The sequence below is a fragment of the Patiria miniata genome, unplaced genomic scaffold (genome assembly GCF_015706575.1).
Source record: "Patiria miniata isolate m_02_andy unplaced genomic scaffold, ASM1570657v1 HiC_scaffold_13, whole genome shotgun sequence".
In the NCBI taxonomy this organism is placed as follows: Eukaryota; Metazoa; Echinodermata; class Asteroidea; order Valvatida; family Asterinidae; genus Patiria; species Patiria miniata.
The window spans coordinates 6,870,834-6,892,959 of NW_024037051.1; the positions used below are offsets into that span (position 1 = coordinate 6,870,834).

The window sequence follows — 22,126 nt, forward strand, 5'->3', positions numbered from 1 at the left end:
AAAGAAACTCAAAAAAGAAAAAAGCGGGGAAAAAAGTTTTTGTGTTAAAAATGACACATAAAAGTTGAAAAATGCATCAGGGAAAAAAGGGATGTTGAAGAGCGTGGGAGAGCATCTGTACTTTAATAACTATTGTTTTTGAACTTCACAGTGTTTAAGGTTATTGTAATTACATACATACATGTATGCTCTTGATTACTCACTCTAGCATTGAAACAATTGGAAACCAGCATGGGGGAGGGAGGCTACAAATGCACCCTCAAAATGCAGATAAATTGGACAAATGTAGACATTGCTTTTAAAGGCAATGTACATCATTGGCTTTTGCTGTGATTTTCAGAAATGAACTATTTGAGGGGTTAGTCATGTTAGTATAATAGATCAAATATTGTTACACTGACATGTTTGAAGTTTTGTGTTCGAAAATGCTGGAAAAACCAAGAAAAACAAAAATGTTCAAGTAGTCTAGTTCCTTGGCTCCACTAAAGATGAAATGGATCAATTTATAGATGCCGGAAAATTGTAAGGTAAGGGAACCAGTCTAGCTGGCCTGCACCCATTCATGAACATGTAACCAATAGCAAACAAAATTTGGACTTAAAAAAAAATGGTACATTTGGAGCAGTAGTTGAGAAATATTTAGCTTTTTCCAACGGTGGTCGGCCGACTACCGTTGGAAATGTATACAAAAATACCATTTTCTTGAAAATGACTTTACACCAGGTGCCATAATTTTACAGTATGCTTTAGACTGTCATTTACCAACATCCTAGTAAGGTATTTTGTAAAAACTTGGTAGTTATATTTTTCGATGTTTGCAAATGTTGTATATTCCCTCTAACTATTCCAGTTATACCTGTGATTTATTATAGATGTGACAGAATGCAGTTTAGAAGCAGAACCGTGCTCACGCTGCTCTCTGCAGTGAGTCTCATCAAGGTAGTCTCGGCACAAGAACCCAACAACCCAGTGCCCACCATGCCTGGGGGGTTTCCCAATCTCCCCTCCTTCCCACCCGACTTTGCGGACATCTACCCGGACATTGTCATCAACGAGTTCAGTGTGGACGTAGACTCGGGACAGTTTATCGAGCTGTACGACGGCGGTGTTGGTGGGATGACTCTGGACGGATTGGTCGTAGTGACCTACCGAGGAAAGCGTGAAAGATCGTACGGTCGCCGCATCTCCCTGGACGGTCACGTGACTGACGAAAATGGATACTTCCTCATTGGCCAGGCCAATCAACAACCTCATATTGAGCTCACCCGGGAACTGCGGAGAGACCGGCCCCCGAATGCTATTGCTTTATACTTTGATGACCCTGACAATTTTGGGTCCGGCACCCCTGTCACGGGTACGAATCTAGTGGAAGCAGTTGTCTACGGTGATACCTCCGGTTCAGTGGACAATGCCCTTGTAACTGTTCTGTCTCCCGGTCGTTTGCCTCTGGTCCAGCCAACTAACCAAGCCAATGTGTCGTTGAGCCGATGTAGATCATGGGAGCGTCTCCGTTTGGAAGCTTTCACCAGCGGCACTCAGACCCCCGGTGGGGATAACCTGTGCGTCCTGCCCGACTTCTACATCAATGAAATCAACGTGGCAACTGACGACGAACAAACCAATCAGTTTGTCGAAATCTTCGATGGCGGGCTTGGCCAACAGCAGCTCGATGGCGTAGTCCTAGTCCTGTATAAAGGAAGGAACTCACTGTCCTATCAGGCCATTGATTTGACGGGCTACAGCACTGATGCACATGGATTCTGCGTTGTTGGATGGGTCAACAACACAAATGTCAACCTGGGTCTGGAGTTTGACCCAACTGTTGGTTTCATAAAATCAGGATCCAACGCCGTCGCTCTTCACCTGAGTCCTCATCAGCGTTTCAGGGCAGGAAGCCTTGCCTCTGATTACAATCTCATTGATGCCGTCGTGTATGGCCAGGACCCAGCATTGGAACTTCTGCACACGCTTCTGCCGCATCAGCGCGTCCTGAACGAAGTAGGCGGAAGCACCTCCTCAGGCGACAGATCCATAAGCCGCTGTTCCTGCTGTCAGCGTCTGAACTCTGAATCCTTTGGTGTCGGCCCGGCCACTCCGGGAGCAATCAACATGGATTGCCAACAGAACAACCTGACTCACGTTGAGACTCTTGATCACTACATCAATCTGGTTCGCCTGAATGAGATACGGATTGCTCAGCTCGGACTGCCTCGGGGAGATTTTGTGGAACTCTACGATGGTGGCTTCACAGGTACAGGAGTATCCCTGGATAACATGGTGCTTGTCCTGTACAACAGCGAAGGAGAAAGGTAAAGATTTATGGGGGGAAAAAAAGAGTTAGAAACACAAGAAATCAACAAAAAGGAACCTTTACTGCAATGTGCTAATTGACTGGAGGGACCTGAATGTAAAATCACAAACATTTCAGAGAACGTGGCATTTCAGTCTTGGTAGATTCTCATTTCTGAAGCCTTTGCCATTGAGAAAAATTGTTAAATAAAAACAAATTGGTTTCTGACTAAATTCACTTTATAACAGGCAGGCAACTTTCTTCGGATCCGCTGATTTCCTCGTTTTTTTCTTCTCATGAATGCTATTACAAACACTTTACAACGTCTTGTGTGCTTTGGAATTTCCTCGTTTTTACTAAATTCCAAGTTGCATGCCTGTTATAAACGAGTTCAAACAGACCCACGTAACTTTCAGAAAGTATAAAATAATACTTACTGTGTCAGTTAAAATTTTATATGAATTCAAAATTTCCAGAACTGAAAAGATTTCAGTAATATATAAAATGGTAATTGTTTATGAGGAATTGTTTCATTGAGATTCTAATCACAAACCAGTGCTTAGCAGTAATATTGCATTTTTTTGCAAGTTAATAAAATATTGAAGCGAAATCAGCTCTGCGCTGTAGGCGTCAAATGAGGGCACTATCGTCGTGCGCCAGGCGCGCAGTATACAGTCGTGGTTCTTGCACATCCGCAATGTAGGACTCTCTGCTACGTCCGCGACTAGGCTATAAAAGCCGTGCGTATGGCATGCACTCTCTCTCTCTCTCTCTTGTTGGGACTCACTGTGGGACCCAAAATGTTGAACCATTTGGTGTGTGTGTTAAAACAATTCTGTGAAATATTTTACTTTTATACCCCATCAAAACCGATCATAAAAACAGATCAAAATTGATCAAAACTTTGTCCTAGTTCTCAACCACGACGATGTGTAATATTTGTGAATAGTGTCAGTGTATTGGTGTCGATGAGAACACTACTTGAGATTCATAACAGGACTTGGACTCGGAGACAAGGACTTGGACTCCGATACCAAGGACTCGGACTCGGATGGGGGTGGACTCGACTACAGCACTGGACCGTGTCGCCTGCAGCAAGGAGACAAAGCCATGAGTTTCCACCAGGGAGTGCAGCCTGAGAAGGAGGCTGCACAGTCCTTCGAGAGAAGTCCCATAAAGGGACAAGCTCCAGTTCGATTGGAAGCCCTCCAGAAGTGGACATGGACAGTGCAACCTTAGAAGGAGGCTGCACAACCCCTCAAGAGAAGTCTCATGAAGGGACATGCTCCAGTTCGTGGGGAAACCTCCCAGAAGTAGATGTGGACGATGCAGCCTTAGAATGAGGCTGCATACATGAACAACCTACCGAGCATGGAAAGTCGATATATATACTTGTACAGTAATTCTTTTTCTTGTTTAGGTGATTTTAATATAAGAAAGGAAAACATGCCGGGGAAGACAAGACAGGAGAGAGGAGAGAAGCGCAAAGAGGAGAAAGACAAGACGGGAGAGAAGACGGAGAAGCGGAAGAAGGAGAAGGGCAAGAAGGGAATAGAGAAGCATGAGAAATGGAAGAAGGAGAAGAGGCCGCCCCTGTATGAATGCAAGGAGTGTCCGGCCGAGTACCAGCAGAGGAAGAGCCTGCATCGTCATGTGGCGACACAGCACGGGCCGCAATTGTTTGCATGATGCCGGGCCTGTGGTCTCAAGACATTCTGCAAGGACGTGCCGCCACTACCGGCAGGAACACCCCGAGCAGTTTGACGAGATGGAAGGAATTGCCTTAGAAACTGAGGAGGAGCGAGCGACCAACTAGGGAGCAAGAGGAGCAAGCGACAACCAGCAGCTAGGGTAACCCACCTGAGCAGAAGAGGCCCACAGCCGAGGTGCCCCGCCGATGGGTCAAAGTGCACTCGCCCAAGGAGGTTGGTGAGGGGAGCAGCAGGAGAGGCGACAAATTGCCTCCCTGTAAGAGGCGCACCCAGGAGGCTGCTTGCTGGAAGGTTGAAGTTCGGCGCCGCTTGGAGGATGCCAGATCATGGCAGGAGGCCAAGGAACTACTAGAAAACAAGATGGCCAGCTGGGACCTGCGCCAGGAAAGCCTGAAAAGCCCCCAAGACACCCACAGGCTGAACACAGGAGGACCCCGCCCCAATGGACTTCAGTATTGCACACCACCCTAGACCAGAGGACGATGCTTCCATGTCGCCAGCTGCTTCCTGCAGCCTCATCCCACAAGAAGAGAGGCCCCGACTGCCCATGGCTCGTCTCAACCAGCAGAAGGAAGATTTAATGATTTCCATCGTCGACAATGAGGAGGCGCCATCCCAGGCCCAGGCCAAAGACCATCCCAAAAGAATCATGATGCAGCCCCTGGAGAAACTACTGGATGGCAAGGACAAACAGATCAAGGAAACCATAACGACAACTTCATATGACAAGGGTGTCCTACTGTACGTCAAGGAGGAAGAAAGAGTGTATGACCTCATCGTCTAGACCCTGCATGCTTGTCCTTGTTAATCAAAAGTTTTGAGAATGTTTGATAAGTTAAATTTACACTTAGGTACAAGACCCTGCCTATGTTATCATAAAGTAAAGTGAATTATTAAAGCAAGCTGTTGCCCTTAATTATGAGGTGTCAGAGGCAGGTCTACTAAATTGCAGGCACACCTCATGAGGTGCTATTAAAGAGGCGCCATGACTCTGTATGTAATTGTGAAGTGCATATCTGATTTCTTGTATTGAGTTTAAGTTTAGCTGATATAGCCGGGACGGCTAAGGAAAGAAGGAGGCTGCGTAGCGAAATCAGCTCTGCGCTGTAGGCATCAAAAGAGGGTGCTATCTCTGTGCGCTAGCCGTGAAGTATGCAGTCCTGGTTCTTCTACGTCCGCAATGTAGGACTCTCTGCTGCATCCGCGACTAGGCTATAAAAGCCGGGCATATGGCATGCGCTCTCTCTCTCCCTCTGGTTGGGACTCACTGTGCAACTGCCTTGGTGAGTAGCTGGTTGGCTGAGCACCCTTGAACTGCGGAAGCGGACTCCAGTCGTGCACACGGCATGAGGAGCTACATGTACAGGAGGCTTACTTAGGATCTGGGCATCAACTGCCCATCGGGAATGGATCAGGAGGCGGCACTACGAGAGGCTGACTGAAGATCTGAGTATCGCTGGTCCCTCATGTGGGATCGGGATTACAGCAAGCAGTACTGGAGGCTGACTGTATCTAATTAGGATTCACGGGAGGCTGCTGGAGCAGGACAAGTGGTAGCATGTCCAGAGCATAGAGGAGAACTCTCAACTTGCGCTTTCCAGACGTGTGGGCGCTGCCATGTTCATTGCACGCAGATATACCATGTGCATGCATGCAGGTTGCCTAAAGTAGTCTTGAACACAAGTAGGTTTATTTCGTTGTCGCGATTCGTAACCGACACTCTGGGGTCTAACGTGTATTGAGACAAAATGAACCTGGTATCCTGCTCCATTTGCACGGCACACTGATTTTACGCATGCTTTAAGTCTAACTTCACTGGTCCCCGGCCATGCATAAGGTGCTCCGATGGACGTATACACCGTACATTGTACATGTACCAGATGCATACTGTACCCATACGGTACGGGCAAAGGGTTTACGAATCAGAAAGCAGAGAGTTGAATTGGCAAGTCAAAAGAGCTATTTTCTATCTTTTTAGTTGAAAAAAAGTGAATTTCGATTAACAATTTTCAATAAATTTCAATAAATTAATTTGAACCAACCACCCATATTTTCGAGAAAAAAAATTGAAATTTAAAAACATCGAAAACTTTGAATGGCCCCTTATTAAAAAAAATGAGTTCAAAGTATTATGGGAAAAATAAATAGGGGTGCATCCAGAATTTACAAAATCGTATATTTGTCACATGAAACAGGGACAGGAAAAAAGCGCTCATCAAATTCGTAGAATGACACAGCTGTTTAATGGTAAGGTAGATCATTTGTCATTTTGTGCATTTTTGTTTTCTTTGTAGCAACAAAAGTGCTCAAAATGTAAAGATGGGTGCTGAACAAGTAACCTTATGAAGATTTAGCTCTGTGAGTGCTGTATATTCTGAGAAAAACAATTTTTTACGATCTCAATTTCTATTCCAAAGTTGTTGAGTCGTGTTTGAATTGCCCCCGAAATTAGCATCCGGCACTGAACAGATGAATAATAGAAACCGCGCATGCGTGTGCCTTGTGTCTATGCTTGCGCGCGCACCCGTTCACAGGTTACAAACCAATTACGTATGGACATTTCCAAAAATACGTCACTTGACGCATCTTTGGAAATGGCCAAGAATTCTTAGATTGTTTTCTTCAAAATGACAGCTTGCCAGAAAGAATAATTTCACAGGAAGTTTATTGCCATTACTATCTTTAAACCAAGCAAGCTTTTCAACAATAATTTTGTCAGTTACTTTTTGGATAGCTGCAAAAGACCTACTCTGCCTTTAAGGTTCTACTCAATATTTTGAATTTGCTTTTAGCAATACAGTTTACTGTCTGACCTTTTTTTGTTTTTTGATTGTGGAATATTTCACTTTCAATTACAGCTCCTATAAAGCTGTTGATCTGCAGGGTTACCGTACCGACACCAACGGCTTCTTTGTGATTGGTCCCGCATCCGTCCAGTCATCAGGGTTATTGATGGACGAGAGCCATTGGTTTGATGGGAAAGTCGGCGCTGTAGCCATATACAAGGTAAGGTCTATTCGAAGTGAATGCGCTCTTATGGCCATTAAGCAATGGGACTTCTTTCATTTCAGTTCTCTCAGAATTGTACCAAGTAGGGCATGAAATTGAGTTTGTCGTGACAAACAATCACTTTGGAGAATAAAAGGCAACATAATTCACAAAACTGCAAAACGAGTTTTGTATAAATCCATATATGGATAGGCCTATGGCATTAGCTTGCACTGGGAAGAGGTGAATCTCTGTTGAACCATGGCGATATGAAAGGAAGGAGTCAGAACTCCAGTTCTTCAAAGTGCTATGGGATCATCGCCGCGCTCGAAAGCAACAATAGAAAGCACCTGGCGGCCAGCTTTGTCAGGCGCTCACTACGTTAATCCCTATATTAAATATATATAAGGCAAAAAAAAAAAATACTCGGTCTCTGGTCAGTGCTCGCGTCGATTTTAATCATGTGCGTCAACCTTTTTTGTTTTTTTTAAATAACACGGAAGCTACAACAGCGCCCTTTATTGCCGCACCCCCCTGAAATTTTTGTACCAAGGAGCACCAAGGCATGGGGAAATTGCACCAAGGTAAATGATAAAGGGCACCAAGGCAAATGATGGAGGACACCAATGTATAATGAGGACACAAAAAAGCAAAATAGTACCCACCTTGTCTGTACAATACAAGCTTGAAAAAAAAAAAAAAGCCACCAAAAAAAAAAAAAACCGCGACGCCGCAAAAGAGTTTGCATTGCTTTGTGGATAGCACCATGGTAATACGCATGCGCAGTTGTCGTACATCGCTAAAAATGAATGATTTTCAAAGTGTTTGTTCAGAGTTGGCTAATACTGGCTAACAATGTGGTCAACATCACTGAAACAATCAGTTCATGACTAAAAAAAATGTATTATCAAAACATCACTTATCATTTAAATCATCATACACAAACAAAACACACTATACTCATTAATTTGGGATTTTGCGAGCTGCAGCAACCGGTACTTTAATTAGCCTACACTTGTTTCTTCAACTTCTCCAATACACATCATTATTGCTGCTAATTTTGCACAATGTACATTAAGATATATATCAACATAACAAATTGTAAATTCGACCCATTGCTTCTGGTGATCGCCAGATACAAAAAACCACAAACCTTTTTGGAAAAAGTGGAAACGTATGCAGTGACCTATGCTGACCACCGCTCTCAGGCTAGCTAAGCAATGAAAATGGGAGGTTTTTAAAACACTTTAGCCATTACAATAGCATATAAATTAAATAAATTTTAATTTTGAGTTTCCTTCAGATTATCTGTGTAAGAAAATGCATGACATACAGGAGCGAAACATGGGCAATGAAATCGTCTAGTGTACAGCGCTTGGAAAAGGTTGAGATGATGATGGTGAGGTGGATGTGCAGGACATCACTACATGAAAGAACGAGGAATAAGTCCTCCTTCAGTCAGTGGGTCTGATGGGGGTAGCAGAGGTTATGAGGATTAACAGGCTTAGATGGTATGGACATGTGGCTAGGAGAGAGGCAACACACTGGCTTCAGAGAGCTTTAAATTTTCGAGTCACCAGAAGAAGGCCTCGTGGGAGACCCAGAAAAACCTGGAGGGAAACTGTAGAAGAAGAAGCCAAAACATCTGGTATTGCTCACATGGACGCCACAGACAGGAAAGCTTGGAGAGCAGCCATTAAGGAAATGAAATGTCCAACCCCACAAAGTGGGACAAATGGACTCTAAACGCTGATGATGATGATGATGATGATATCTATGCTGTGAAGCCAGAAGAGGAGTTCTTCGTTGGCTTGTTCTGAAATGACAACTTTGTAATTCCACGAATTTCTAGATTCAATTACACAATGCATGGCTTTGGTCATTACCCTACTCATTGATCCCACAACTAAATAGGATGAAACAATACTTCCTGCCACACTAGCTAGATCTTTGACTTTGACACAGGTTGACGAACCTGCTGACTTGGGAGTTATGAACAGTTCTTGAATTCGTTCCTTGATACTGTTTATCCATCTGTTTGGCAAAACAAGAGAACCATTCTTTAGTTAATTATTAGACCTAACCACTCAGTCTCTGAAACTGGGTCCCAAGTACTCTTTTGTACATTAGGTACGAACCCCGCACTGACCAGGTCAACTTTAACTTGAGCACTGTGCTCTCTGGCTTTCTGAAAGCTCTCTGCATAACACAAACCATCGTCTAGGAACACAACTATTTGTTTACCTTTACTTCTCCACTTCTGTACAAGTGGTCTCACTACTTTGGTGAAAACGTATGGGGCAGTGGATAAACCAAATGGTAATACAGTAACCTCGGAGAATGTAAAGGAACTTTTGTAAAACCAGGAAAATCCCAAGTGCTGTTGATGTTCTGGACGAATGCTAATATGGTGATATCCCGATTTTAGGTCAAACTGGAACATAAAACCTCCCTTTGAAAGGTATAACAGGGCTGTAGGCATATCTTCGTACTTGACAGATTGTTTCTTTAAAAACCTGTTCACTTCTTTCAAATCTAGTATCAATCTCCGCTTGCCTGATTTTTGTACTGAAACCAACAAAGGATTCACTATGAATGGTTGTTCAGTGCAAGGCAAAACGCAATGCGTCTCTAACAAATCTGAAATTGCATTTGTGACAAATTCGCTATTATTGATGGCTGAGCGATTATTCAACCCTTGTTTGGATTTTTCGACATTCGGCATGTGTGGTGGTGTTTCATAAAACGGAATCATGTATCCGTTCCTAATTATGTCTAATACAAAAGAATTGGCATTAATTGCTCTCCAAAAATCATAATGTTGATGTAAACGACCAGCCACTTGAATTTTGCAACCTGTGGAACACCTTTCTTCATACTCAAAGTAATTATCGGTAAAGTAACATAAGTCAACTTCATTTCTCGTGCTAGACCAAGGGCGGATCCAGGGGGGGCCAAAGGGGGCCATGGCCCCCCCCCCCCAAAAACGAAACCAATTTTTTTTTTTTTTTATGTGACATCGCAATAAAGGCAGGCAATGAGTACACCACCATCTTTTCCTCAAAAAAACATTGGTTAAAGTGGTCAGAAATTGCCTCAGATCGCACCACAGACCATCTAGAATCCAAAAAATTTTCGGGGCCCTTAAGCGGGCCCCGAACCCCACGCCGTAATTTTTTTACCCACTTTTTTGGGGGACCAAAAATTTTTTTGGCCCCCCCAAAATTGTGTTCTGGATCCGCCCTTGTGCTAGACTTGCTTGCTGTGGTGTCCTTGCTAGGTGGAGAAACTTGGGGTGTTGCTCTTGTCTTGTCTTCTACTGATGTTTGGACAGGATTTTCTCCAGTGACCTTGGCTTCTGCAAGCATAGTAGATGTCTTTGCTGGTTGGGAATCGTTGGCCACAAAAAAAATTGGAATTGAGATGCAGGAGCGACAGAAGTAGTAGCGGGAGCAGGAGTCTGGTAGTCACCGGTCTTGAATCTCTTAGCCCCGGACTTCTTATTGGACGCCGTTTTAAGCTTTCTGGCCGCCCTGTCTTCTGCCCTTGTGGTCTTCTTGTCATCATCGGAGTCGTTGGCCAACTCGTTATTCTCGTATTCCTCGACTGTTGCCCAGCCAGAGGGGCTGGTATCTGCTCAAGCAGAGCTTTAATACTGGTTAGCTCCTGCTGCACTTCAGTGGACTGGTTTTTGCGTTCAGCTTCTACGACGTGATCCAAGACAGACTGATTAAAGTTATATTGTCGTTTATGGCCTTCCCTTTTCCAGGTTGATTTAGTGCTAGTGGCCAGCTATCCAAAAAGTAACTGGCGTAATTCTTGTTGAAAAACATACTTGGTTGAGAGATAATAAGGGGACTAAACTCCCTGTGAAATGATTCTTTCTGGAAAGCTGTCATTTTGAAGAAATAAAGAAAAGAAGGCCTTCCCAATGGTGCTTCTTAAGACGCACCGTAGGGAATTTAAATTAGTAGTTCGTTTTGTTTTGCGGTGAAGCGCGCGCAAGCATTGGCACGACGCACATGCGCGCGCGGTTGCTATGATTTGTCGGATCAGTGCGCGACATTGCATAGCTGCAATCGGCTCATTGAGAACGCGTCTCGGACGCTGATTTAGGCCCAATTCAAAACATGATTTCGTAACTTTTGATTTGAAATTGAGATCCTAGAATGCTGTTTTTCTCAGAATATACAGCTGAAGCTGAGCTGAAACTTCATCAGGTTAGTTGTTCAATACCTTTCTTTAGATCTTGAGCACTTTTGTGCTTCAAACGAACAAAATGCACAAATTACAAATAATGGACTATACCTTTAGTTTGTTGAAAATTGCAACAGCACTAAATTTCGTGTGTTGCGTTGCTGCTAGCAAGCGTGAAGTGACGCGTTTCTCCGCTAGCATCACATACCACTCCCTATTCAAAATTCCCGCTCTGACCATCGAACCATACAATCATTAGCATATCAATGATAAATTTGATGCAGTCTTATTCGCTCTGGACTCAACTGAATACATCAACATATTTCATAAATAAAGTATTAATTGCCAATTAAAATTTCCGAAAAGACATAACAACTTATCGGAAAAATATCAATTTATCTTCGTATTACAGAAACAGATAGCTCTTTCAAGGACCAACAACTGCACATCGATAACTTAATTTCATAACTCACATCTAACAACTGCGCATTTGTTAAAACCTGTCTTGCCGTATGGTAGAACTTTCTGCTCTGAAAAAAAAAGCTTCTACTCTTTCACACACAAATGAAAAATAAATTGTAGCAGACATCATTTTTTTGTAGGTCATAGATAATATACAAATACTCTTGTGACAAACTGCTTTTATTGCTTAACTTCTATGGATAAGTTAAGAATTTGTGTCCAAAATTGAAAATTGACTCCTTGCACGAGAAGTAGTATAGGTGGTGTTTTTTGACCACTTTTGAAAGCTTCGCTGGGGACACACCACGTGCGTGCGCTGGTTTACGCGTGTGTGGCACGAAGTACGCATAGCTAAATATATTCTGTGTGTGTTCACAAACCCATAGCTTCTTCGCCTGAGCATCGGGCGTCAACGGTAATTCGAATGCCTGTCTGAGTTGTCTTCCTCGACTATCCTAAGGTACATGTAGCTGTACATTGCTGATGCCAGCTTATGTCGGGGGTGCGTGGACGTATGCAATGCTGATGCAGTTGTGTAATTCTGATGCATAGACCAGCGAGTAAGCTTCTGTCTCCTTTTAATAGCTCAGATCACTTGTGCACTTTCATACTTCCCATTAACTTTGCTTTCGGGACTTGCGTTTTTTCCAGGGTTCATCAGCAGATTTTCCCGATGGAACGCGGGCCACCTCAACGAATCTAGTGGATGCCGTGGTCTATGGTGACAATAACCTGTTACTCCTTGATCTGCTCACCCCGGGACAGAATGAAGTCAAATACGCTGTCGATACAGGTACTGCATCCGTAACATGTATGCTGTGTTGTCCTTCTTGTTCTTTTTATTCTGCACTGCTACTCCTGAGATGCATTTCAAAACCTTATGTGGTCCATAAACATGTAAGTCTGCCAATATAACTTAAAGCCAGAGTCCATCATTTGCAGCTACCCAAAAAGTAACTGGCGTAATTATTGTTGAAAGACATACTTGGTTGAAAGATAGTAAGGGGACTAAACTTCCTGTGAAATTATTCTTTCTGGCTAGCTGGCATTTTGAAGAAATCAACAAAAGAAGGCCTTTCCAATGGTGTGTCTTAAGAAGCACCGTAGGAAGTTCAAATTAGTAGTTTGTTTTGTTATTCGGTGAAGCGCGCGCAAGCATTGGCATGATGCACATGCGCGCGCAGTTGCTATAATTTGTCGGATCAGTGCGCGACATTGTATAGCTGCAATTGGCTCAGTGAGAACGTGTCTCGGGCGCTGAATTCAGGCCCAATTCAAAACATGATTCAGCAACTTTTGAAATTGAGATCCTAGAATGTTGTTTTTCTCGGAATATACAGCAAAAGCTGAGCTGAAACTTCATCAGGTTAGTTGTTCAGCCCCCTTCTTTAGAATTTGAGCACTTTTGTGCTTCAAACGAACAAAATGCACAAATTACAAATGATGGACTATACCTTTAAGGAAACTTATGATTAACAAAAGCCAGATTAGGGGACTCTACTATAAACATCACAAAGAAAAGATGGTTAATATCTAGTGGCATTTGTGAGGTATACAGAACATCTATTTTTGAAACAAATATTAGGAGCAACATCCATCCTTCGCTGCTACTGTAGAGAAGCGTTTGAGGTCCTTGCCTATGCTGTGGGCCCACCCTCTCCTGGAGTTGCCAATGTTTGTCCCCCGCCTCCACTCGTCATCAATGAGGTCAACATCCTAGACGTGTTTGAAGACGTGGGTCAGTATGTGGAATTGTCCAGTGACGGCCTCCCTGGGTTTCCTCTTAATGATTTGATCATGGTAAGATGTGGTCATAAATACTTCAAAAATTAAACTAATTACCAATTAAAAAAAAAAATTAATCATCTTACATTCACATTCCCCGTGCTCTTCAACAGATGCCTTTTTTTTCATTAACTCTTTCAGTGCCCGCGAAATTTGAAAAGTTTAACCCTAAAGTGCCCAACTTCGAGCATTTTTGTAATTGTTCAAAATTCTGTAAAAAAAAAAAAAAAAGTTTTACTCACTACATTTGTTGTTGTTGCTCTCTGGTATGTCCTTGGTACATTGGAAAGTCAATAGTAGTCACGTACATAGTGCTACACCCTGAAACGCTGTCCTGCACACAGGGGAATTCCACACTTTTTGCAGAAAATACGAGTGTCAGTGCTGCGCCCTCTCGCAAGAACTCGAATAAAACTAACAAATACAGGTCGTACCTGAATGAAAATGATATTATTAGAAAGCGAGAGCGCCCCCTTGTGATAATATGCTTACTTTACCTGGTACATGTACGAGGTTTGGCGATTTTAAGTGCGAACATTACCTCGTACATGTACGAGGTTGGCACTTCGAACTAACAAATATACCTCATACATGTACGACTTTGGCACTGAAAGATTTAATTAATGTTCAACTTGTATGTTTTATTCCAACCAAAAAACCCTCCTTTTTCCCAGTTTGGACTTCTGCATGCAACTCTCTTAGAAGAGCATTTTTGCTTTGAGCACAAACAGATCCGCTTTGCAAGCAGACTGGATCCCGGCCCATACATTATAGGTACTGATTGTTGGGCGGCAACCAGACTATCCAGCGAGAGGGGAATTATTGTCTGGCAGCCAATAATTTGAAATTCATAATTACCTAAGACAGTTTACCCATTTTCATTGGTCAAGAGCACATCACGTGGCTGGTCTTGAATGGATGATAAAGACTTGGTTGGCTGGTCTTAAACACTTTTGCAGTGTAACATGAAATTTGTTCTCCTATGAAATCCAGTGCCTTTTAAGAGTCATTTCGTGCAAATACTTCATATAAGTGTCCATGCTCAAAGTTTTGAGGCTGCAAAAAAACTGAAAATACACTTTTTAAGGTTTTTGTGAAATTTACCATTTTTGGAGCGCTATTGCTCAAAGGATATACAATAACCCAAGAGTTTCTTACCAGATATAAAAAGACCAATGTCTGAACTAACCATAGCCGAAGGGAAATTATTCTGAGTGCCCTGGCAAGTGCCATTTTGGAGGGTTAAAAATTGGGTTAAAAAATGCCATTTTGCTAGTTGTAAAAACATGCTGTATTGTAGAGTCTAAAAATGATATAAAGGTGATTTTTCAGAAGTGTTTCTATATTTTTCTTGTAAGGGTAAGGATGATACTTTGTCATGCTATAGTTACTTTTGTGAAATTACTTCGCAGTATGGCTTGATGACCTTTGAAAATAACGCACAAAAATGAAATTTAGCAGCCTCAAAACTGCCCCAAAATGGCCAAAACACATAATGGCCCATAACCATGGCAACGGTCAAAATAAAAGTTTAAAAATTCTATTTTGGTTACTTGCTCCCCAAGTCCTTTCATCCCACAAAGTGTAGAAAAAAATGATTTTTTGAGCGTGGACTCTTATATGAAGTATTTACACGAAATGACTCTTAACCGTCTCACAACCTAATATTGTGAACCTACAGCAATCCTCACGTAGAAATGTGCAATACCACCAGTGAGTCAGTATTTCATAGTCCTAAATTCACACCACACTCAACACAGCTGCATTTCCCCGTTATCGCGCAGTACGCGCGACGCATGCGCCATCTCCATAAAAGGAATTGTTTACGTCTTATCTCACGAGCTGGACACTGCATTATTTAGTGAGAGGGGTGTTTAGAATCACAGAAAGTAAAAATGTTGAACAAAATCGTTGGACATTTTTAATTTTTGACTTATTTTAATATATGGACCGAAGAGTTTTGATTTTTTTTTACCAAAAAGGTATTTATGGATGGGAATAAATATGTGCTTTGTCAGAAGTTTGCAGAATTATCCTCAGCTTCGACTCGGGTAACTATCAGCATCCCAGACTCCCAGCAGTCTAAAACATAGTGTTTAACACCTCCCAAACACACGTTTATTCCCTTATTGTAAAGTAATATTTCAATAACTTGGGAAAATTTTTAGAAAAATTAAAGTTAAGAAAAAGGATCCTTCAGGATCAAACCCGAAAATATCATGGGAAATTCAAATTTAAATCTGTAAAGATTCAAGGTTAATCGTGTTCTAGCGCTGAGCATCTAACATAAACATTGCATCATCAAAACTGTGATTTATTTGTTCACACATATATTAGACATTGATGTGTATAGAATACATGTCCCTTAGATTCAACATACAAACAATTTGTGATGAAACAGTTCTTAAAAATCTTTCAATTTCGAATGCATATTTTGTCCGATCGATACAGTTTTTCTGGAAGGCGAAGCCTGGCAAGAATCCCAAAGCATACCGTATCATCAGCATCAACGGCAAACACACCGACGAAAATGGCCTGTTTCTCATTGGCTATCGCGGCCTGACCTCTCCGCGGCCGGACATGACCCCCTTCAGTGCCCCCATTGGGGTGATCAAGGAAACCAGCTGTAGCATCTCCCTCCACTGGGGTCTCCGAAGCGAGGACCTCCCAAAGCCCATGCCCCTAACTGCTGAGGGGCTCGTGGACGTCATCATCCATGGCACGGAGGAAGAAGCAGACAACCAGCAGCTGATCGAGTTCTTCCGGCCTTATGCCCCCCGGGATCAGATCAATGAGATCGAGGACTGGAGCCAGCGGGATGAGTCCATCAATCGTTGCACAGACAGCGAGAACAACACCGTCTACCAGATGGCTCACATCAGCCCCAAGGGGCACAACCACTGTCCAAGCCGAGGCGACGCTGGCCTCATCATCAATGAGGTGAATTTGATCCCCTCGGAGCAGTTTGTTGAGCTGTGGGATCTGGGAGCTGGCTTCACATCCCTTGGTAAGTGCTTCCTGTTCTTCAATTCCCTCCAAAGGGTGATACAAAAATCTATGAGCTTAGTCTCAGTCAGTCTACAAAGAAGGCTCCGTCACCAAGGCATAGGGCAACCAATGTGTTTTTGGAAGCCTTATTGGGTAGTGCCTATACCCAAGTCAAGTCTTCCATCTCTAATTATGCTGTGATTCCTACAAGCCGTGATCTATTCTTGTGTGAACTATGTGCCCTAATTGACTCTTTATTTTGTTTCCATGCCATTAAGTTGAGTTACTTATCACCTTTTTTTCAGATGGGACACTAGTCTGTTCTTGGTAACCCCTGTCTCTGGAAATCATAATACAAATTGATTGAATCAGAGGGCAAGTTCGATAAAGGACATAGATAGTTATTAATCCATAGTTCAACTAACTCTGATTGAACGCATGCTAGTCGACGATGGTTGGACTAGTCTAGTCGACTTTTCAGGACCAGCCTTGCATGGCTGGTGACACATCACGATTTATAGCTGGTTATCAATAGCAACTTTCATAGCATAGTGCAGAAGGGACCAACTGTTAACAAAATTTGGGGGAAATGAAAACTGTGAGTGCTAAATTTCATTTTCGTTGCATAGTTTTTCTATTTTAGTTTACGATTCCGTCACTAATTTCGTCACTATTGTACGATAATAATGGTGATTGTGCAAGGTGTCCCAAACTACACGAGCACTATTATTTGTGATGCGATCAAGCTAAATGAGCCGGTTGTCAGTAATTTTTATGTGGAAATACAGGCCAAAATAGGGCCCCTTCATCACATCACTTCATCACATCTCTTGGTGTTCAGACTTCCATAATTTTTGAACTTTTAAAAGATGGTATCAGCATGCGGTTTTCACAGCAGTAATGCGGAGATTGTGCTCTTTTGAAATCTGTAATAACAACTTTTTTGACCAGGGTCGACAAACGACTCATGTAGCTTGATCACATCACATTTGTGTAAATAAACAGAAACATCAAGTGTTGAAAAATTCTTCAGCCAATGTGCTACCGCCATTTTCTCACGGTTGATGACATGACAATAGTGCAACGTTCGCACTTCAAATTCAGTGAGTATGCGCTAGGTATGTCTTTAACCAACCACTAGTTAACCATTGGTCCTTGATCGAACTTGCCCATAAAGAGAGACTTAGTAGAACATCCATTTAGTTTAGGTGCTCTAGATTGCAACCTCTGTCACTTTAGATTTGAATCAGAGATTTCAAAATCTTGTTATCCCAATGTTTCAAACCGAGTAACGGTTATCTGATTTCAGGGGAAGTTCCCATTCAGCTCACAGTCATGCCAACAAAAGAGTGACGGATGAGGTGCCGCATGAAATGCCTTTGCAGGATTCAATGACCACTGGGCCTTTACAAAAACACTCCAGAGCCATAATGTTGACAAAAAATGGATGGGAACTCTTTGATCAGGCATGCAACTTTTCCTCGGACCCGCTGATTTCCTTGTTTGTCACTTCTCATGAATGCCATTACAAATTGAAAAACACTGTACAAAGTCTTGTGTGGTTTGGAGTTTCCTCGTTTTTTTATTAATTCCAAGTTGCATGCCTGTCTGATAAGTCTAATGGGCAGGCTATTCATATACCAAGAAGACCGCTGGGAAGTGAATGCAGTTACAATCAGAGACCATGTAGCACGTTGGGGGATGTTTCAGTTGTTTTCTTTAGCCTGAGTTACAAAAAAATGGAAGGCCTTATATTGTTTTAGGTTTGTTTCAAATGTTTTTTCCAAAATCGAAACCGAATAGCAGAATTCAAACCGAATGTTAAAAAAATCCAGATTTTTATCCCGCCACTAATTTGAATGAAAATGACAATTTTATCAAGCTTCTGTAATAGTACTTAACTTTTTTTATTTGTATTCTGATAGATGAATTTGTGGTTGTGTTGTACGGAGAAGGTGATAGGTCATACTGGACCATTCCACTGACTGGTTTCACTACAGACAGCATGGGATACTTCATCATGGGGGTTGTCAATGTGCAGCCCACGGCTCAGTTCCAATTTGCCGACGGTAAGAAGACGCCATGGGGCCAGTTAGTTATTAGCTGTAAACTACAGAGGAAAAAAAAATTGGCTAAGCCAGATCAACTTTTAGTCAGTAGTTAAATGTAGTGTACATAAAATGTGACTGATTGGGAGTGTTGTAGACGAGTACTTTTGTCTGAGTGTAAAGTGTTACTTCACCTCAAAAATATTCATGATCAAATTGGAGCGCGTCATTGGCCGATTCCGCCACACGTCCAGGAAGTATAAATGATACGTGACCAGGTGACGTCATCCCGGTGAGTATCCAGCTCGATGCTGTGCGGTAGTTACTTTCCGGTAGCACCAAAAAATTTTCTCTGGAACCCGCCTCGTAGAACATGTAGTCTGTGGCATGAAATCTTTACAGAACCAGTCTGTTGTTGTAATCCTTGTAACTACTGCAGTAAAGACACATTAAAAAGTGTTGGCACAAGACTATTTCATTGACTGACGAAGAACTTGAATAATTTTATTTACTGAATAAAGATTCAATATCTAGTCTACGAAGGCCGTTATCGACAAGACAAGGCAGTGAGACCACTTAAAAAGGCAGTGAGGCTACTAAACATTTATGAGGTGTAGTAAAACAAATACAGCATGGTTTATTTCTGGAAAGTAGTTGGAATTACTGATCCCTCGGTGTAGGTCAGCTTGACTACGTCCCGACGCAAAGTGGAGGGAGGTAGTCAAGCTGACCTACACCTCGGGACCAGTAATTCCAACTTCTTCCCCTCAAACCATGCTGTATTTGTATACTACCAAGCTATCGAGTACTACATGTACTTGTATCTGAGGATCGGCCCTTGGGAATGAGTACAGGTACCTGAGTCCAAGTACTTGGGCTTTCGAGTACAAGTTTTGAGAAGCCAAGTTTGAGTGCGTGGACCTTCAAGTACAAGTACAGGTGTGAGTACGTACAAGTGAAAACAATTAAAATCTCAAGTGATGAGATCTCACATAGTTGTACATATGTCTGTGCATAGAGCAACATAAAGAAAATTGATACTCTCCACAGCTCGTTACTCTTCCGTAAGTATCAATTAAATAGACTACGTGTGTCTCCAAATAAAGAGTACAAGTACTTTAAGGATGGAGCATGATTTCGAATTTGAATTGTTGAGCCTGAGTATGTTACTTCTCAAGTATGAGAACCGGACATTCAAGTCCAAGTGTTGTGATATTCAAGTAAGAGTTGGAGTACAAGTATTCACAAAAAAGGGTCCTACTTGAGTTGTACTCGAGTATAAGTAGGAGTACGATTACTACAAAACTGCCGATTGTCTATTAGCTAATTTTTGCTTTGCACCGAAATTTCAAATGCAATTATCCACTTAGCATTTCCATGAAAGTAAACTTTTATTAGGCCAAAAAAAAAATACTCGGTCTCTGGTCAGACCAAAGTTCCGGAATTGATGCGGCGAGGCGGCTTTTTTTTTTTTTTGGCTTTTTTTTTTTTTCAAGCTTGGATTGTACAGACAAGGTGGGATACTATTTTGCTTTTTTTGGTGTCCTCGTGTACATTGGTGTCCTCCATAATTTGCCTTGGTGCTCTAGATCATTTGCCTTGGTGCAATTCCCCATTCCTTGGTGCTCTTTGGTAAAAAAATTTGAGGAGGTGCGGCAATAGAGGGCGCTGTTGGCACTACCGTGGAACATTTTTGAAATAAAAAAGATTGATGCGCATGATTAAAATCGACGCGCGCGCTGACCAGAGACCGACAATTTTTTTGTTTTGCCTTAGTTAACCATGGCCAACATTGGCACTCAAACTTACTTCATAATTGGCTCTCAAACTTACTTCATGATTCCAGTTAGTAATACTAAGTTAACTAAGTTAGCATTCCCATGAGGACAATTCAAACTAAAGTCTCCGTTATCGTCACTGCGCAGGTTTCATGCGACACACGTACGGAGCTGTGGCATTGTACAGAGCTTCTGCGTCAACCTCGTTCCCGGAGAGTGGTCCACCTTCATCCCAGGGCCTCATCGACGCCGTCGTGTACACCGACCTGGACAGTAAGCCCATCGGGCTGACCAATGTGCTTACACCAGACACAGCCTCTGCTGTAAGATTTACTTTCAGATATTAGGTTTTGAATTCCAAATGAGTGCTTGCTGCTTTGTATTACTCTTGGAGGGTTTTTTTTCCCGTTGTTTTTCTTTTCAGTTGAAGAAACTGTTAACCAGGGCCACTGCTTAACAGTTACCAGAAAAGTTGTGCTTAGCATAGCAGAAAAATTGGCTAACCTTTAATCCTAAAGGGGCCGGGGGGGGGGGGGAATCAGCCCCCCTCCCTCGACTTTTTCCGCGATAGCTTTGAAAAAAAAATTGCGACCCGAGCTGTTGTGACTTTTAAGCCTCGAGCCTTGCGCATCTTTTGATACCAGAAACACAAAAAATTGCCCATATGCGCAGTGTATGAGTCTATTGGACCTTGGTGGAAATCAGACCAGGGCCATGGAGGAGGCAAAGGACCATTGTGCCAACCTAATTTTGTTCGGGAGGTCACAAGTTCATATTTTCTCCCCAGTCATTTTTGTTTTTTTTGTTCAACATTTGATACACAGATTGATTCCAGATCCGTGCAGCTGTCAGGTTTTTCACTGAGCCGCTGCCTATCGCCTGCTCTGCGCTCGAAAGCCCCCTACGCCGTCCGACCCCAAACCCCTCGGAGCTTCAATGACTGCCCTGTGTTCTCCAACGACATTATCATCAACGAGGTTAACGTGGAGCACCCGGGCCAGTCTACCCAGGAGGAGTTCATCGAACTGTACGACGGCGGAGTGGGAAACGTCAAGATGCGCTACCTGAGCCTGGTCCTGTTCAACAGTCACAGCGCCGACCAGTCCTACGTGACTGTGGATCTGCATGGCAAGCGCACTGACGCGAACGGCTATTTTGTGATTGGTGCGCAGGATACCGCAGGAGGTATATGTGAAAGATCAGTCACTTCAATAAGGCAAACTCTTTACTAATTTTGTAGGCTGCGCGAGAGCTATATCATAACATAAGCTAAGTGGGCTATATCTGTTTGCTGCCCTCATTGACGCACGTTCCCATTCTGAGCATTCTTGTGCTAGAAGTTCAGAAGTCAACCAACTGTGACTTTCAGAGATGGGGCAGGGACAACTGTCGCCCTGAAAGTGTGCCCCGTGACTTTTAACAAATTTGACAAGACATATTGAGGTTTGCTAAAATCTGGCAAGGTGACTCTTCAGTCCTTGGTCACTTCTGTTAGGGCCCCTCTCAAGTCATATCTGAGACGAGTTCCAGACAAGTTGCGGGTAGAAGCATTCACTTTGTCCGGAAGAAGCTTTGCGTTTGTTCCGGACATGTTCCGGAAAAAGTTTCATCAGCAATAATGATAACTACATTGCAATACTGATAACTTCATTGCAGGAAGATTGCGGGGAAGTTGTTCAGAATCTTGCAACTTATACCCGATACAATGTCCGGAACTTGTCCTGAACTCGTCCCAGATATGAATTGAGCCGGGCCCTTATTGGTCTGTGATAAGTGGAGCGGGGACGAATTGGGTTTAGGCAGTTGCCACCACCCCCCCCCCTTCCTGTTTGATCCCTGACCCCCTTCCAAAAAATTGTGTAAAAATGAAAACAGAAA

General features: G+C 42.8%; 1 protein-coding gene across 2 annotated transcripts in view; it reads left to right on the plus strand.

The window, feature by feature from the left end:
* LOC119721160 overlaps window positions 1–22,126 on the plus strand; it is a 64,049-nt gene that overhangs the window by 9,129 nt on the left and 32,794 nt on the right. For both annotated transcript variants that reach the window (XM_038191021.1, XM_038191023.1), the window contains exons 2-9: window positions 873–2,309; window positions 6,861–7,008; window positions 12,301–12,442; window positions 13,235–13,449; window positions 15,886–16,441; window positions 18,348–18,491; window positions 20,396–20,571; window positions 21,073–21,433. In XM_038191021.1, the coding sequence (XP_038046949.1) occupies window positions 873–2,309; window positions 6,861–7,008; window positions 12,301–12,442; window positions 13,235–13,449; window positions 15,886–16,441; window positions 18,348–18,491; window positions 20,396–20,571; window positions 21,073–21,433 (3,179 nt within the window). The remainder of the gene's footprint in view (window positions 1–872; window positions 2,310–6,860; window positions 7,009–12,300; window positions 12,443–13,234; window positions 13,450–15,885; window positions 16,442–18,347; window positions 18,492–20,395; window positions 20,572–21,072; window positions 21,434–22,126) is intronic.